Source organism: Mustela nigripes, chromosome 6 (genome assembly GCF_022355385.1).
Source record: "Mustela nigripes isolate SB6536 chromosome 6, MUSNIG.SB6536, whole genome shotgun sequence".
Taxonomy (NCBI): Eukaryota; Metazoa; Chordata; class Mammalia; order Carnivora; family Mustelidae; genus Mustela; species Mustela nigripes.
Window position 1 is genome coordinate 124124170 of NC_081562.1, and position 18362 is coordinate 124142531.

General features: G+C 39.9%; 1 protein-coding gene across 1 annotated transcript in view; it reads right to left on the minus strand.

Moving 5' to 3' along the window:
- The window catches only part of GAD2 (glutamate decarboxylase 2), a 76098-nt gene that overhangs the window by 34504 nt on the left and 23232 nt on the right, over positions 1-18362 (minus strand). The window contains exon 8 of the mRNA XM_059404154.1: positions 15993-16072. Coding sequence (XP_059260137.1) covers positions 15993-16072 — 80 coding nt within the window. The remainder of the gene's footprint in view (positions 1-15992; positions 16073-18362) is intronic.

Sequence of the window (18362 nt, forward strand, 5' to 3'; positions counted from 1 at the left end):
AAGATCAGTGAATAGACAAATATCTGATTGGTTCAGTAAAGAGAGAAAATGTAACATTTGAAATAAGAGAGGAGGTTATGGAAAAGATATTTTAGTATTATAAAACTTTCTATATAGAGATTTGTGCTAATCTTAAAATTTTTGAGGAAATAGATCATTTTCCCCTACTAAAATGTAAATTGAAAGAAGTGATTCAAGGATATATAGAAAATTTGAAAAAAATTGATAACCAAGAAGTAAGTGGGGAAAAAAGTTACCAAAAACAACCCCCCAAAATGACAGGCCCAGATGTTTTAATAGTGAATTTTAACACATCTATTACTGGTGGATAACCCTCTAAACACTTATACAGAAGACAATGGGAAGCTGCTGGATTTATTTCTAGAAACTAGCTAATTCTCAAAGCAAGATCTGTCAAAGGTAGCCCAGAAAAGCTTATCAATATATCTTATAATACAGATACATAAATCCTGACTATGTTTTAAAATATAATACAGAGGAAATTACAGATTAACATGGAGCCAAGTAGAATTTGTTGCAAGAATACAAAGAATGGAAGGGAGGTAAAATAATCACTAGTATCTGAAACTATAAATGAGTAACCTGAAATAATGTATAAGAAGAAAAACACAGATCTTTACCAAAGGATGCAAAAAAACCCGATTTGAATAAATAGAGAGACACATGTTCTTTGATGAGAAAACTCAACATTGCAAATACATACAGTTGATCCCTAAACATAACACAATTCCAATTGCTCCCCACTGTTTTAGGGGGAAGGGAATTTGAGATAACAATTCTAAAGCACAACTAATAAGGAATATTCAATTAAAAAGAGGGCAGGGGTCAGATTTTTCTCTACTAGAATATAGAATATATTATAACACTGTAGTGATTTAAAGTATGGCAATTGAGCCTAAATAAGCAAATCAGTGGAACAAAAATAGAAGGCTAGGAAGTGATTAAAGCATTTCGTTTGATCACACATGGTGTTGGAACAATGTTAAGCAAAAACTAAGTGGATAAAAAAAATAAAAAATAATTATATATCTCTCAAACACCACAGATCAAAATAAATTTCAGTTAGATCAACTATTAAAATAATAAAATAAAAGAATATTACTATGTACTAAGGAGAAGACTTTCTTGAAAGGACACTGGAGGTAGAAAATGGATAATTGATGATAGCTCTGACTATCAAAAAAAGGAATACTTTTATAAATACCATAAATAAAAGCGAATGATACGTTTTGTAAAACATTGACAACATACATGACAAAAATGGCTTTGTGTTCTTTTTCAACTATGAATGACATAAAATGTTCAACTTTGCAAATTATTGAAAATGAAAATATAAATAATTAAAAAATGTTTCTACTCCTCAAGTTGACACAGGTCATGTAAGGTTTTAGTTTCTAGGATTAGTAAGAACATGGTGAGCAGCCACACCTTTATACTGCTTGGGAGAATTGTAAATTGGCTGGTTCTTTTCTGAAGGGCAACATGTAAGCAAGTATCCTAACTCTTAGTGCAGACATAGTTCAAGGCTCAGAAACCTATTTTTAAGAATTTATGCTAGGAAAATAATATAGGTATGTGTGAAAATATTTAGCCACACTGATACTTTAATTAGCAATTGTTTAAATAATAAAAATTCAAAGTAGCTTACATGTCTAACAACAGACTTGTTAAGTAATGTAAATTCTAAGCAATAGGCTATTAAATAGTAATTAAAAATTGTACTGGAGAAAGTTGCCCATAATATTTTATTAAGTAAAAAACAAATTTATAATCAGTAGGTTTTATATTTAAATATATATAATGTATTTGGAATGATATGCACCAAAGAATTATGACAGATTATGTCTAAGTCCTCCCACTTTCCTGTTTTTCTACAATGAATATGTGCTGTTTCTGGAGAGAATTTATTATAAGAAAATAATATTGTAATTGTAAGAAAATAAGAAAAGAATATTATGTTTGTTTTTTATAAAAAGAATGGGCTATCCCTCACCTAATACCAAATACAAAAATTAACCCAAAATGGGTCAAGACCTGAATGTAAGAGCTAAAACTATAAAACCATTAGAAGAAAGCAGAAAGCATACAGCAAAAGCTTCATGACATTGGATTTGGCAATGGATATTTTCATGGACACAATGCCAAAGGAACAATCAACAAAAGGAAAAATAGACAAATTGGACTTCATAAAAATGAAAAATTCTTGTGCATTAAAAGTCACCATCAGAGTAAAAAGCATCCCACAAAATGGAAGATAATATTTACAAATTGTTGCAAAATCTGATAAAGGACTAACATCCCAAATCTTAAGTTCAACAACAAAAAAACAACCCAATTCAAAGATAATCAAATGGACCTCAGAGGCACATACAGAACATTCCATTCAATAGAAGCTGATACACATTCTTCTCAAGTGCACACAGACGTTCTCCAGAATAGATCATATGTTAGACCACAATAAAATATTTTAACAAGTTTAAGAAGTCTGAAATCATCAGGATCACCCAGCATGTACATCATCCTGTATTGTCTTTTACAACCACAGTGGTATGAAACTATAAATCAATTAACAGAAGGAATAAAAAATAATTTTTACACACACACACACACACACACACACACACACACACTGGAATACTATGCAGCCATCAAAAAACTGAAATCTTGCCATGTGCAATGACGTGGATGGAACTAGAGGGTATTTTGTTAAGGGAAATAAGTCAATCAGAGAAAGACACTTATCATATGATCTCTCCAATATGAGGAATTTGAGAGGCAGGGCTGGGGGTTGTAGAGGGTAGGGAGGGAAAAAATGAAATAAGATGGGACCGGGGAGGGAGACAAACCATAAGAGTCTCTTAATCCCAGGAAACAAACGGAGGGTTGCTGAGGGATGGAAGGGGAGAGATAGGGTGGCTGGGTTATGGACATTGGGTATGTGATGTTAATTGTGTAAGACTGATGATTCACAGACCTGTACCCCTTAAGCAAATAATTCATTATATGTTAATAAAAAATAAAATAAAATAACCAGAAATTAACAGTCAAATAAACAAATAAATAATAAAAGGATTAATGCCAATCTTTCCCAAACTCTCCTAGAAAACTGAATAGTAGGAAACATTTCTAAACTCATTTTATGAGACCAGCATTATCCTCATACCAAAACCAGGTAAGGACACTATAAGAAAAGAAAGTCACAGGCCGATATCTCTGAAGAACACCAGATGCAAAATTTCTCACCAAATACTAGCAAACCAAATTCAGCAATATAGTAAAAGGATAACACACAATAACCAAGTGGGATTTATCCCTGGGATGCAAGCATGATTTGACATCTGCACATCCATCAATCTGATGCACCACATTATCAGAATGAAGGACAGAAATCATATGATCATCTCATATGATATCAATAGATAGAGAAAAACATTTAACAAAATTCAACATCCTTTCATGATAAAAAATTGTCAATAAATTGGGGTTAGAGGGAAAGTATCTCAACATAATGAAGGCCACATATGACAATCCCATAAGTAACATTATACTCAATGATTAAAAGCTGAAAGATTTTCTTTTAAGATTAGGAGGAAGGCAAGAGTGCTCACTCTTACCACTTCTATTCAACATAGTACTGGAAGTCCGAGCCAGAGAAATTATGCAAGACTGAGAAAAAAAAAAAAAAAAAAGACATTCATATTGGAAAGTAAGAAGTCAAATTGTCTGTGTTGCAGATTACATAATCTTATATATAGAAAGCCCTAAAGACTCTACAAACAAAACCCTGTTAGAACAAATAAATTCAATAAAGTTTCAGGATATGAAACAAACATAAAAAAGTCAATCCCATTTATAGAAACATGAAAAAGAAATAAATTTAACCACAGAGATAAAAGATAAAAAACAAATTGCCATGTGACCTGTCAATTCCCCTTCTGAGTATACCCAAAGGAATGAAAAGCAAGGCTCAAAGAGATATTTGCAGACCTGTAGCCAGAGCAGCACTGTTCACAATAGCTAAAACACGGAACCAACCCCAGTGGTATATGCATACAATGAAACATTATTCAGCCCTGGAAAGGAAGGAGCTGATGACCTTTGCTTCAACATGGATGAACCCTGAGGACATTATGCAAAGTGAAACAAGTCAATCAATCACAAGAAGACAAGAGAGTCAGGTGCCTAGAGTGGTTGAATTCATAGAAACACAAAGTAGAATGTGGTTGGGGGTGGTTTGGGGAAGAGAGAGGAGAAAGGGGGATGGGGAGCTTTTGTTGAATGGATATAAAGTTTCCATCTTACAAGATGGAAAGAGTTTTGGAGATGGATAGTACTGATGTACACAGCACCAATGTCCTTCATATCACGGAACTGTATACTTAAAAATGATTAAGATGTTAAATTTTATGTGTATTTGGCCACAATTAAAAATTCAGGGGGTAGGAGACAAAGGAGCAGGCCTGACTGGTGAACACAAGGAGTTCTGAGTCCAAGCCCCAGTTCTTCACTTTCCAGCGAGATGATCACAGACATGTGCCTCTCTACCAGGGTTATAAATCGAACAGGGAAAGGGGAACTCACCACACTGCTTGGGACTCCTATGTACCTAGAAACTTCACAAACTGTGCTGGCACCAGGTAAAGGTGAAGGGATATACTCTTCTGTGTCTCTAATAAGTGAATTAATTAGATCCATTGTGCAAAATGCTTAGGAGTCCAGCTGGCACATAATAAACACACAAAGTGTCAGCTTATTTTATAATCCTTCCTTATATAGGACATAATGAAACACATACACCTCAACACTGCTGAGTTCTCTTCATCTAAACCCATAGGAAATATGACTCTCAAAGGGCTGACCCCAGTCCTGCTCAATAAAAATTGATTCAGGGTCTCTGTGAAGTCTATCCTATTACAGTGCACTCAACAGCTCCCCAAGGACCTGAAAGAGTTAATTAGCTTCCCTAACTGCTTTCACACTCTGGCCACAATTGAGCTAATTTAATAAGAGAGTATAATGACCCCAGATTATTTATACTTTCAATTGTTTAAATCGATTGAGTGATGAAGTGTGGTATTTAACAAGCACAAGGAAATATTATCTGACTGAAATTTGTAAAGCTAAGAGATAGATTAACCTAAAAAACTAAAATTTTTACAAAAATATAAGTGTTCATTTTGTGGTATACAAGTATTAATCAAAATACCACCAGAGATCTTGTGTTATGTGGACTATAGGAAGGCCGGTGACTCTTCCAGTCTTCTGCCAACCAGGTGTCATGTATTTTGCTCAGATTTGTTTTCTCGAAGGTTTTACAGCAATTTAGATAATTTTTTCAAAGACTCTATTTATTTATTTGTCAGAGAGTGCAAGCGCAGTCAAGGGGAAAGGCAGGCAGAGGGAGAAGCAGGCTTCTTGCTCAGCAGAGAGCCCAATGAGGGACTGGATCCCAGGACCCTGGGATCATGACCTTAACCAACTGAGCCATTCAGGCGTACAATTTAGATAATTTAAAGGAAACCCCAAAGGGAGGAGTAAGAGATGGAAAATGGGAAGAGAATGGCAGAGAGTGCTATAGAGAATTAATTTCTCAAAGCACCTGTGAGTCTGTAGTGATGGTAAATATATCGCACACACATGGAGGGGGAGAGGTTTCCTTACAGTAGTAGAGTGACAGGAACGAATAAAGAGAGAAGAAATGATAGCATTAGAGCATCGTATTTTGCAACCGTCATCATCATAATTCAGGCCAGAATCTTCCTGGTGAATGAATGTTTAGGATGAACAGAATATTTATATAGTCTCAGGGCATCATCTATAAGATAACCCTCAAAGTAGAGAGCAGTCATTTTACAGGGGAGAAATCTGGCGGACACGATCGTAACCAAATGGTCAACGCTGACATTACTAATAAGATGACAATCCTGTTGGGGAGGTATGACTGAGAAAGACAAGAATCACCTCCCTGGAATTCCTGCCTAAAATGCATTGCCTGAATCTAACCATGAGGAAATAGGAGACAAACTCAAATCAAGACATCTTCTACAAAATAAATACACGCTTCAAAAATATCAATGTCATGAGAGATAAAGGAAGGATGAGGAAATGTTCCAGATGAAAGGAAACTAAAGAGACATGAAAACTGAGTGTAATGTGTGGTCCTGGACTGGGAAAAACACAGCTCTAAAGAATATTATTGTGACGATTGATGAAATCTGAATAGGTATATTGATTAAATAATAGTCATGTGTCAATGTCATCTGATTTTGATCATTGTACTGTGATTATAAAAGTGAATAGCCTTGTTCTTAGGAAATGCACATTGAAGTCTTTTTTTTTTTCTTCACATTGAAGTCTTAAGGGGTAAAGAGTATGATGTCTGCAAGGAATTCTTAATTGGTTTAGAAAAATCTGCTATCTATAATGCACATATAATTTGTATTTATAATATTATAATATTCATTACATTCAAGAGATAATACTGAATAATGCACTTGGAGAGAAAAAGAACTCCAAAGATATATATTAAAACTCAAAATGGATTAAATACCTAAATGTGAGAACTGAAAACATAAAAATCCTAGAAGAGGCAGTAATTCCTCTGACATTGATCACAGCACCATTTTTCTAGATACATCTCCTAAGGCAAAGGAAACAAAAACAAAATAAACCATTGGGACTATATCAAAATAAAAAAGCTTTTGCACAGAAAAGGAAACCATCAACAAAACGAAAAGACAACCTACTGAATGGGAGAAGAAATTTGCAAATGCTATATCTGATAAGGGGTTGGTACCCAAAATATATAAAGATACAATTCAATACAAAAAAAAAATCAAATAACCCAATTAAAAATGAGCAGAGGATCTGAACAGAAGTGTTTTCAAGGAGGACATATGGATGGCCAGCAGACACATGAAAAGTTGCTCAACATCACCTATCATCAGGGAAAAGCAAGTCAAAACCACAATAAGATATCACCTTACACCTTACACCAGTTAGAAAAGCTAAAATGCAAATGACAAGGAGAACAAGTGTGGGTGATGACTGGTGAGAAAGGAACCCTCATTCACTGTTGGTGGGAATGCGAACTGGGCTGGTCATTGTGAGAAACAGTATGGAGGTTCCTCCAACAATCAAAAAGAGAAATACCACATGATCCAATAATTCCACTACTAGGTATTTACCCAAAGAAAATAGAAACACTAATTTGAAAAGATACATGCACCCCTGTGTTTATTGTGGCATTATTTACAATAGCCAAGATATGGAAGCAGCCTAAATGGCCATTAATAGACAAATGGATAAGGAAAACGTGGTGTGTGTGTGTGTGTATATATATATATATATATATATATATATATATACATACACATACACATATTCATATGTATACATATATGTATACACACATACATATATATACACAAAATGGGAAAAAATAGAAATTGAAAAAAAAAAAAGGTGGGATGTGTTAATGTCTAAGAACCTTTCCAACCCTGAGGGTTTCTGAATTGAAATCCACTCACAGCTTCAGTCTGGTGTAAACCCAGGGCTTTGCCCCTCCCTCACTCATAGGTCCCTAACCTCTCCCCAGACCTTCCAGAACCACTCCTGCTTTCTCCCCTTGGTTTCTTCCAGCTGTATAATGTAAGACAACTGCACAATTCTTGAGAGCTCTTCAGGAAAGATTCTACACAAATTTAGCAAAAGCAATAAGGAACTCCCAAGAGAAATTAAACTTCTGCTATGTATTTTATTCCTTCTTTTCATATAATTCACATTTCCTGTCTAGCAGGGCCTCCATCTCACAGTTAAATATGCCTTAAGCACGCTCCTTAAAACAACGAAACCAAAAACCATCCTGAATTCAATACCCCTCCAACTTCTATCCTCCCCAGTTCCCATCAGGGCTCCATCTTTAGAGAAGGGGTCTGTATCTGCTCTCCCTGCACACCGTTCCCCCCCACTCCTGCCCACCCTTCACCAGCTGCGAACTGCCTTCTGCCTTCACCCCTCTACTGAAGCTACTTTTACCAACTCACCAGCCACCTCCTGATAAGTAAAGCTATGGGCAGTTGTTGATCCTTATTTTGTCTGTTGGTAGTATTTGATGGCATGAACCGCTTCTTCTAGAAAGATTCTCAAGCCCTCATGCCCCGGTTCCTCATCCTCCTCCAAGGACTCTGGCTATTCCTCCTCAGTCCCCACTGAGGGCTCCTCTGACTCAGTCTGTCCCTGCAATGTGGATGCTTCCTAGAGTTCTGTAGTAGGCCCACTCTATCTGGCTTCCACGGCGTAACTTCAGAGCCTTGGGCTCATATTTTTGCATGCCTATGTGACACCCTCATTTGGATGCCTCATAAGTTCTTCAAATGCAACATCTTCAAATCTGAACTCTTCACTTTGGCCAGGGCTCCCTGTCTCAGAGAACAGCAAGCCTGGTATTCATCCTTGACTCTTCTCTCAACCTGCACACCGATCCGTCAATAATTCCTAGAAATTCCAGCACTCCTCTACATCAGGGCAGCCCATCATTCAGCATCTACTTATATTACTACCACAGCCACCAACTTCCAACCTCCAACCTATACTTCACTCTGCATTTAAGATGATCTCTCTAATGCCAAAACAGGTGTTTAAAATGATATTTCTAATGCCAAAATATGGTGTCACTTTGCTGCTCCAGAACTTTTCAGGGGCATCTCACATCTTCAAATCTACAGTTCAAACAGCTTAGTATGGTTCATAATGTCCTTCATGACAAGGTCATTCTGACCACTTCCCGCAAGAACTTCTTTTCAGTCCCTTGGGTAAGCCAATAATCCCTCACATCCATGGCTTAGAATGAGCCATGACCTCTGCCTGGAACATTCTGTCCTTATTATCTGGCTAATTCCCATCATGCTCCCTCTGAATGTAGAATTAGATATGTATCAATAGCAGCCTGTACTCTGCCTCTCACAACACATACCTTTCTCAGGTGTTACCACTCGTTTCAAAGTCTGCCTCTGCACACTGGACTAAGTTTTGCAGCATCTGTGACCATGTCCACCTTGTTCACCACTGTGTTCACTGTGTGTCACTCAGAGGGCTCCCACTTGCATCATATGGGAACTCCATATTCTTACAAATTATCATTCCTAGAAGTTTTCTCTCTCCTCTGTCTGAACCTTTAGGAAACATCTTTTTGCTTAGTGGCCCTATCCAATTCTGAAATATCACTCAGCGTCTTCCACAAATATTTATTTTCCCTATGTATTAACTCACACTTCTATCCTTAGACACCATCAATGCAGCATTAACTTGGATTCCACTAATTCAAAATTTGCAACTATTAGACCCGATGATACTTAAAAAAATTTTTTTTCTAAGATTTTATTTATTTATTTGACAAAGCAAGAGAGCAAGAGAGGGAACACAAGCAGGGGGAATGGGAGAGGGAGAAGCAGGATTTCCACAGAGCAGAGGAGCCTGATGTAGGGCTCAATCCCGGGACCCCGGGATCATGACCTGAGCTGAAACCAGACACTTAACAAACTGAGCCACCCAGGTGCCCCTAGACCCAGTGATACCTGAATAAAAATTCATTAATCCCATTACTGTGAAGATTCAACTTTTTGCTTCTAAAGAAAAAAAAAAAAACTCTTACGCTAGAACTTATGAACTTGAAGATTCATTTAGCACATTATCCTCTTCTGAATTTAATAATTAACTTTCACAAAAATAGGGTATTCTCTTTAGTTATGATACTTCACATTCATATGTAAGCCATGGTGCAATGAGATTTTCCATTGTCTTATTTTATTTATTAGAGTAATAATAAATTTAATATGCCTCTTGATTTTCAACTTTGAAAGAACCTTTTCCAAACACATGGAGATTTATTATACATTTTCTTCTTTAACTGAGTATCATGTTTCACTTTGAATGGTTTATCAAACTGAACCCCTGTAATGACTAATTAAGAGATAGTACCTTGCAGTATTTTCTTCCATATGTGATATTGAACTAGAAGACTATACTTCTTCACTAGGACATTTTCCTTCATTGTGAGCTTCCTACTAAGTCAACTGTCTGTAGAACAAAATAAAACCTATCACCCAGACTAATGGTTTATAGTTTATAGATAGGTTTATAGATAAATAAAATAGGTTATGGATAGATAAAACCTATCACCCAGACAGACTAATAGGCAGAGTCAGAAAGAGTTACTAAGAAACGAATGTCTTTCAACTGACAGAATGGGAGAAGATATTTGCAAACAACATATCTGATAAAGGGCTAGTATCCAAAATATATAAAGAACTTATCTAACTCAACACCCAAAGAACAAATAATCCAGTCGAGAAATGAGCAGAGGACATGAACAGACATTTCTGCAAAGAAGACATCCAGATGGCCAACAGACACATGAAAAAGTGCCCCACATCACTCACCATCAGGGAAACACAAATCAAAATGACAATGAGATACCACCTCACACCCGTCTGAATGACTAAAATTAACAAGTCAAGGAATGACAGATGCTGGTGACAATGCAGAGAAAGGGGAACCCTCCTACACTGTTGGTGGGAATGCAAGCTGGTGCAACCACTCTGGAAAACAGCATTGAGGTTCCTCAAAAAGTTGAAAACAGAGCTACCCTACGACCCAGCAATCGCACTACTGGGTATCTATCCTAAAGATACAAATGTAGTGATCCAAAGGGGCACATGCACTCGAATGTTTATAGCAGCAATGCCCACAATAGCCAACCTATGGAAAGAACCTAGATGTCCATCAACAGACGAATGGATAAAGAAGATGTGGTATATATACACAATGGAATACTATGCAGCCATCAAAAGAAATGAAATCTTGCCATTTGTGACGACATAGATGGAACTAGAGGGTATTATGCTTAGCAAAATAAGTCAAGCAGAGAAAGGCAATGATCATATGATCTCCCTGATGTGAGGAAGTTGAGAGGCAACGTGGGGGGTTTGGGGGAAGGAAAGGAATAAATGAAACAGGTTGGGATTGGAAGGGAGACAAACCATAAGAGACTCTTAATCTCACAAAACAAATTGAGGGTTGCTGGGAGGAGGGGGGTATGGAGAGGGTGGTTGGGTTATGGACATTGGGGAGGGTATGTGCTATGGTGAGTGCTGTGAAGTGTAAATCTGGCAATTCAGAGACCTGTACCCTTGGGGCTAATATATTATATGTTAGTTAAAAAAAAAGAAATGAATGTTCTTGAGAGCAGGTCCAGGTTTATGTTTATAAAACCTGGATGAACTTTGCAAAGTACATTAGGAGAAATGAGAAGGCAGGTATGCCCTTTGTCGGCCTCAAGGGATTTTCTGACCCACACATCCAGCTTTCACAAGGACGTGATTAATAAAAACAAAATGGCTGCCAAGCATGCTTTAACTGATTCTGACTGGAATGGTGGCTACAGATGACTATCCAAAGTCTGCTCCTTGGCCCCTGACCCAAAACACTTCAATTTCACTTGATCTATTGGGCCAGACTCTCAGTCTTAAACCCATTCTAGAGAGATGATGTGAATTATCAACACAGAATTAAAGACTACATGTAACTACCAATACAGCTTTAATTTTCCCCCAACATGCTTTCATACAATACTGCTGGAAGAATAAACTGGTGAAACATTTTGAAAGCCAATATGGCCTGATGTATCACTTTCCTTAAGAATACTCATATAATTTAAGTTAGTAATCATACTAAGAAATAATCCTAAATGGAGAAGCCTGGGCACACATGTTCAATGAAGGATAGAAGGATTATTTATAACAGCAACACCAGAAACAGGGAAATGAATGGTGGGGAGTAATACTTTGTGTTTGCTTTCTACTACCTCATATCATTTTTATTATTTTACACTTGTGAACACATTTAATCTTTGTAACAACCCTATGAAACAAGGCCCTTACTTTTTCCTTTTTTCAGATAAGAAAATATGAGGTGCACAGAGGGATTTACCCAAGTTAGCACTGGAGCTGACACAGGAAGGGGGCGGGGTCCAAAGAGTCTGGAAACTGCCCTGCAAAGCATTATCATGCTTTCTCATAGGTTTTGTAGTAGAGTGTGTTTGCAATAACGTGGGAAAATACTTATCATGTCTAGTTAGAAAAAGAAACATGATCACAAATATGTAAATTTAAATAGGAGAAGAAAAATACCCAAACCTCTATGCTTGGAAAAAGAGTTTCAAGATTTAGACACCGTCTGGTGCTACTGATTCTCTTTGGATGGTGGAATAACAATTTTTCCCTGTTATTTTGTATTTTTTAAAGGCATGTATTGCTGTTCAGATGGTAAAAATGATCATTATTCCTCTTTAAAACCTCTCATGTGCTTCTTGTCCCCAGGTCTGAACTGTGCAGGTCCATTTACACACAGATACTATTTTTTTAAGATTTTTAAATTTTTGAGTAACCACCCTGTGGGGCTTGAACTCACAGCCTTGAGATCAAGAGTCACCTACTTCGGGCGCCTGGGTGGCTCAGAGGGTTAAGCTGCCTTCGGCTCAGGTCATGATCTCAGGGTCCTGGGATCGAGTCCTGCATCGGGCTCTCTGCTCAGCAGGGAGCCTGCTTCCTCCTCTCTCTCTCTCTCTGCCTGCCTCTCTGCCTACTTGTGTTCTCTGTCAAATAAATAAATAAAATCTTAAAAAAAAGAGTCACCTACTTCACCAACGGAGCCCCCACCCCCAACACATGGCTACTTTTTGATAAATACAACACAATACAGTAAATATATTTTCTTTATGACTTTGTTAATAACATTTTTCTGTTCTCTAGCTTACTCGATTGTAAGAATATAGTATGTAATATACATAACATACAAAATATGTGTTAATTGACCGGTTATGTTATCAGGAAGGCTTCTGGTTGACAGTAGGCTCTTAGTAGTTTAGTTTTGGAGGAGTCAAAGGTTTATGTGAATTTCTGACTGCAAGGGGTGGGGGTGTTAGTGCCCCCGACCCCCAGGATTTCAACCGTTCTTCCTCCTTGCTTCACTTTGTACTTCCATTGCGATTTTTTTCCCCCCCTTCCTGGGCCTTATTTCTCCCTTCTTTTATTTCTTATTCATTTTGCTCTTTCTTCTTCCTCCTGTATTGTTCTCTCCTCCCCTCCCCATCCTACAAGGCTCATGACCAGAAGGGGGAAAAGCCCCCATAGCCCTAGGTGCCTGGTAGTCCCTTCCCTGTGTCCCCTCCCCAACGAATGTATGGGGCAGGCCAGGGCAAGGGGTGGGGAAGATTTGCAGGGGAAAGTGAGGTATTTTCTGAAAAACAAAGCCCCAAAAAACAAAACAAAAAAAAACCACAGTCATTGTTTTAACATTGTGTTTTAGTGTTTTTACTGGCTTCCAGAACTGTTGACATACAATTTTTTGACCTAAAAATTTCAGGTGGCATGGCTAGCCACTTATTTTAGACCCCACTGGTTTCCCAGTATGCTCTGCTTTCTGCTCCTTTCTCTGCTGTTGGTGAACAACAGACATCTTTTGGCATCTGTTCCTGGCAGCCTCCTCTGGGCTCCCTGTTCCTGCAACTTTTTGGCTTTTCCTTCTTGCCTTTCCTTCTTTCAGGCCTGCACTTCTCTTTGGAGCGCACTTCTGCCCTCAGACCATGAGAAGTCCCCAGGCCGGCCTCTGGTTCCCAGGATTGCCTGGCTGGCTGGTTTGGTGGGCCCATCCCAAGCCCGCTTGCATTGTTACAACCTGATTCTCACAGGAGCACAAGGTCAAGAACACCTGCTAACCAGACTAGATTAGAAGATGGAGGAGGTCAGCTAACAGGGCCTGTCTAGACCATCCTTCCCAGAACTCTAGGCTCCATATAAGAGTTGGCTACAGATTAAGAGTAATATTAAAGTCATCTAAACCTTTATTCCCCGTTAACAATTTTTGTGGCCGTGCCAGTTTTCTTCTTGAATCTCAGTTCTTAAGTATCTGAGAGTACTGGTCTTAAAAAATCTTAAAAAGTCTTGAAAAGTCTTAAAAACTAACCAGTTCCAGGGCGCCTGGGTGGCTCAGGGGTTAAGAATCTGCCTTCGGCTCAGGGATGGCTCAGGTCAGGATCCCAGGGTCCTGGGATCTGAGTCCCACATAAGGCTCCCTGCTCAGTGGGGAGCCTTCCTCTCCCTCTCCCACTGCTTCTCTTCCCTTTCTTACACTATGTCTCTCTTTGCCAAATAAATAAAATATTCAAAAAAAATCCACAAGCAGTTCCTTCTTCAAAATATCCCTACCTTGCTCCAGTTCTTCTAATCTCCCATCTGTCTTAAAGCTAAAGCCTCACAGTCAGCCTCACTGACCCAGGTCTCTCTTTGCCTTGCTTCCTGAAGGATGGTTTCCATCATGCCCTTCTCGGATAAAAAAAAAAAAAAATGCTTTCAGGTGACCTTGATTACTGATCCATCAAACTCAAGTGCTAAGTTTAGCGTCCTCCTGCCGCAACAAGGAAAAATAAAACATCCCTCTTTCTTTCTGATTGTGAAAGTAGCACGTGTTCATTGCGAACAACCAAATCAGATCAGGCAAGACGTAAAGGCGTGGACGAGAAAGTGGCAATCCCTTGTAATTTTCCCTCCCGGAGAGAGATGCGTCCTTAACCATGTGTTTTGTTGAGGCATCAAAATCCCACATGGCGCACCAGGCTTGCCATGGCTATTCCTCCTGGATACCCCTGATCACACCGCTTTCCTCGCTGGAGTCCCACATGCTCGGTCCTATTTCTGGGGCTTTGCTTGTGGGGTTCAGCCCTCTGTAATGGCACCCATACTTCCCCTCCATCAACTCAGTTCATCCCTCGCTATGAAAACCCTTTGGGGGTGCCTGGGTGGCTCAGTGGGTTAAAGCCTCTGCCTTTGGCTCAGGTCATGATCCCAGGGTCCTGGGATCGAGCCCCGCATCAGGCTCTCTGCTCAGTGGGGAGTCTGCTTCCCCCCCACCCCGCCTGGCTCTCTCCCTACTTGTGATCTCTCTCTCTCTGTCAAATAAATAAATAAATAAATAATCGTAAAAAAGAAAAAAGAAAACCCTTTGAAAACACAAGTCTTGCTTGCTGCGCAGAGCCTTCCAAGCAATCTACACAATCTAGAGCCTTCTTAGCAATCTACACAAGAGGTGTTCTGGGCCACAGGATTCTACCCTGTAACTGTGCCCTAATGACACCCCATCTCCCTTTGATCACAGACTGTCAGGGAAACAGGATGATGTCTTGTGCTTTTCTGGAGCCTGCAGACATGGTGGGCAAACATAAAATCTGCCTAGTAAATACATATAAAAAATAGATGGCTAACTGAGTAGCTTCCTTTTAATTTGGTGAAATTGCTTACTCAATTCTTTAGAGATTAAATTAATTCTTTATCAGTTCTAGTGAAGATTTACATGGCTATGCTAGAAATGCTTTTTAATCCTACACCTATTTCCAGACTACCTATGAGGTTTGGGCACCCAGTAAGGCAGGGATTTTCCCTAGGAGAGCTCTTTGGTTCTGGCTCGAAGTAGACGAGTTTCTGGGGGCATCATTTACTTCCTGCTCACTAAACTGTCCCCACTCCTGTAATGGGTCCATCCATCTCACACCATCCACGGTGCCTGGAATGATGACACTTCCATAAATCGATGCTCAAACCACTGGTTGTTGCTTAAGGGCCCAGGTGACGAAATCCCCCACCGCCCCCCCGCCACCAACACACCTTCTTGGTGCAGGAGATTGTGACTGATTTAACAAAGCTTCCAATTCAGTCAAGGGCCATGGAAGGCTCCACGGCACTGAAGAACGACACCCCAGGGCTCCAAGCAAGAGCCCACATGAAAAAGAAACAGCGAACAGCAAGCCGGGAGGGAGGCAGGTTTGCCCCCCACCCCACAGTCAGCGCCTGCGTTTGGACCAAGAGAGACACTGTGGAGTCGCAAACTGCCAACCAGGGAGGCTACAGATGCGTACTCACCTCTCATCGCATTTAATCAGAATCACGCTGTCGGTTCCGATCCCCAAAGCTGCAGCTCCCTTCTTGAGAGAAAAATGACTCTGTTAAAAAAAAAAAAAAATTTTGTAATTAGTTGCACATAAATTCAAAAAAGACCTCAGCTGGTCTTTTTCCTCCTTTTATTTCTAATCTCCCTCAACAGCCTGGATTGCTGAGAGAAGATGGCATCCTTCCGCTGAGCCTTTTTTTTTTTTTTTTTTAAACTGTGGTAAAACTGTGGTAAAATCTACATAACATAGGATTTGCCACCTTAACCATTTTTAAGTGTACAGTTCCGTGGCCTTAAAGACATTTACGTGGCTGTGCAACCCGCACCACCGTCCACCTCTGGCATTCTTTTCATCTTGTCACAGGAAAATTCTGTACCCATTGAAGATGACTCTTCATGCCTCCTTCCCAGCCCCCCGCAACCACCATTCTACTTCCTGTTTCTATGAATTTGACTTCATTAAGTGCCTCATGTACGTGGAACCGTGTAGGATTTGTTGTTTTGCGACTGGCTTATTTCACTCAGCGCAGTGGCTCTGAGGTTCATTCCTGTTGTAGAATGTGTCAGAGTTCCCTTCCTTTTTAGGGCTGAATCCTATTCATTGTAGGTGTACTCACAGTTCCACTTATCCATCAGTGGGTACTGGGGTGGCTTCCACCTTTTGGCCATGAGGGATAATGGTGCTATGAACGAGGGTGTACAAACATCTCTTTGAGACCTGCTTTCCATTCTTTTGGAGATCTATATATATATCTCCCCAGAAATGGAATTGCTGGGTCATACGGTCATTCTATTTTTTTTTTTTTTTAAAGATTTTACTTATTTGACAGGCAGAGATCACAAGCAGGAAGAGAGGCAGGCAGAGAGAGAGACCGGGAAGCAGGCTCTCTGATGAGCAGAGAGCCCGATGCGGGGCTCGATCCCAGGACCCTGAAATCATGACCGGAGCTGAAGGCAGAGGCTTTAACCCACTGAGCCATCCAGGGGTCCCGGTCATTCTATTTTTGACGAATTGCCATCCTATTTCCCACAACAGCTGCACCTTTTTGTGTCCCCACCAGCAGGGCTCAATGATTCCAATTTCTCCACAACCTCGTCAAGAATTATTATTTTCTGGTTTTGATACTAATCAGTCAAATGGGGGTGGGGCGATACCTCATTATGGTTTCGATTTGTATTTCCCTAATGATTAGTGACGTTGAGTATCTTTTTATTGGCTCATTGGCCCTTTGAACATCATCTTTAAAGAATTGTCCCTATGAGGGGCACCTGGATGGCTCAGTGGGTCAAGCCTCTGCCTCTGGCTCAGGTCATGATCTCAGGGTCCTGGGCTCGAACCCCCCATCAGGCTCTCTGCTCAGTAGGGAGCCTGCTTCCCCTCTCTCTCTGTCTGCCTCTCTGCCTACTTGTGATCTCTGTCTGTCAAATAAATAAATAAAATCTTAAAAAAAAAAAAAAGAAATGTCTCTATGAGTCTTTTGCCCATTTTTGAATGGGTGGTTTGGTGGTGGTGGTTGTTGAACTCACCTGAGTTTCTGGGTGAAGATAACAAGACCCTGGGACTTTTAAATGGACCTGCCATCCTAACACACAGTAACCCAAGGCATTTTTACATATAAGACATAAAAACAAGCCAACTGCCCCCAGGAACTAGGTACTGTACAGTTTCCAGGCTTATATTTTCCTACCAAGAGATGTCACGTAGTCTCTGTCAAGTTTAGCAAAACTGGGGGCACTCAAGTAAGCACTCTCTTCATCCCAGACTTGTTGGGGAGCTAATGCCGGTGCAGGCAATGGCTCAGCCTGAAGGAGGACCAGGGAGAAGGCACCAGTCCCTGGCTTGGGCAGGACGGTGTGCAGAGAAAGGCCACACTGACAAGCCACCGCCAGATCTTTGTGCTTTTGGGTACAGAATCCCGGGTAGGATGCTGAATCTCAATGGCTGTAATCATGGGGTAATTTGGAGAGCTGAGAGAGGCTAACGTAAGCCCAGCTGTATGGCATCTGCCCAGCAGCCTCTTACTATTAACTACAGATCATTAAGCTGTCCAAAAGGAGGGCTGCTTCCTCAATTTACATCTCCAAAGGGTTGCTGACTGGAATTTTAAGTTAGCGGGTCCAGAGTGTCCTCTCCCTGAATGCCCACTTTTGACTCATCTGAATTCTTAAATACGCAGCCCAGGCACTGTTAACATGTGTATTTTTAGGGGATGTGTCTGATAAGCAAGAAGAAATCCCATTTCTAACAGGGGCCAATAACGTGAACCAAGACACGAGGCACCGCCTAGGGGAGTTTAAAGGGCCCAGTGTAGCTGAGACGTGGTGAGAAGGGGCCATTAGCT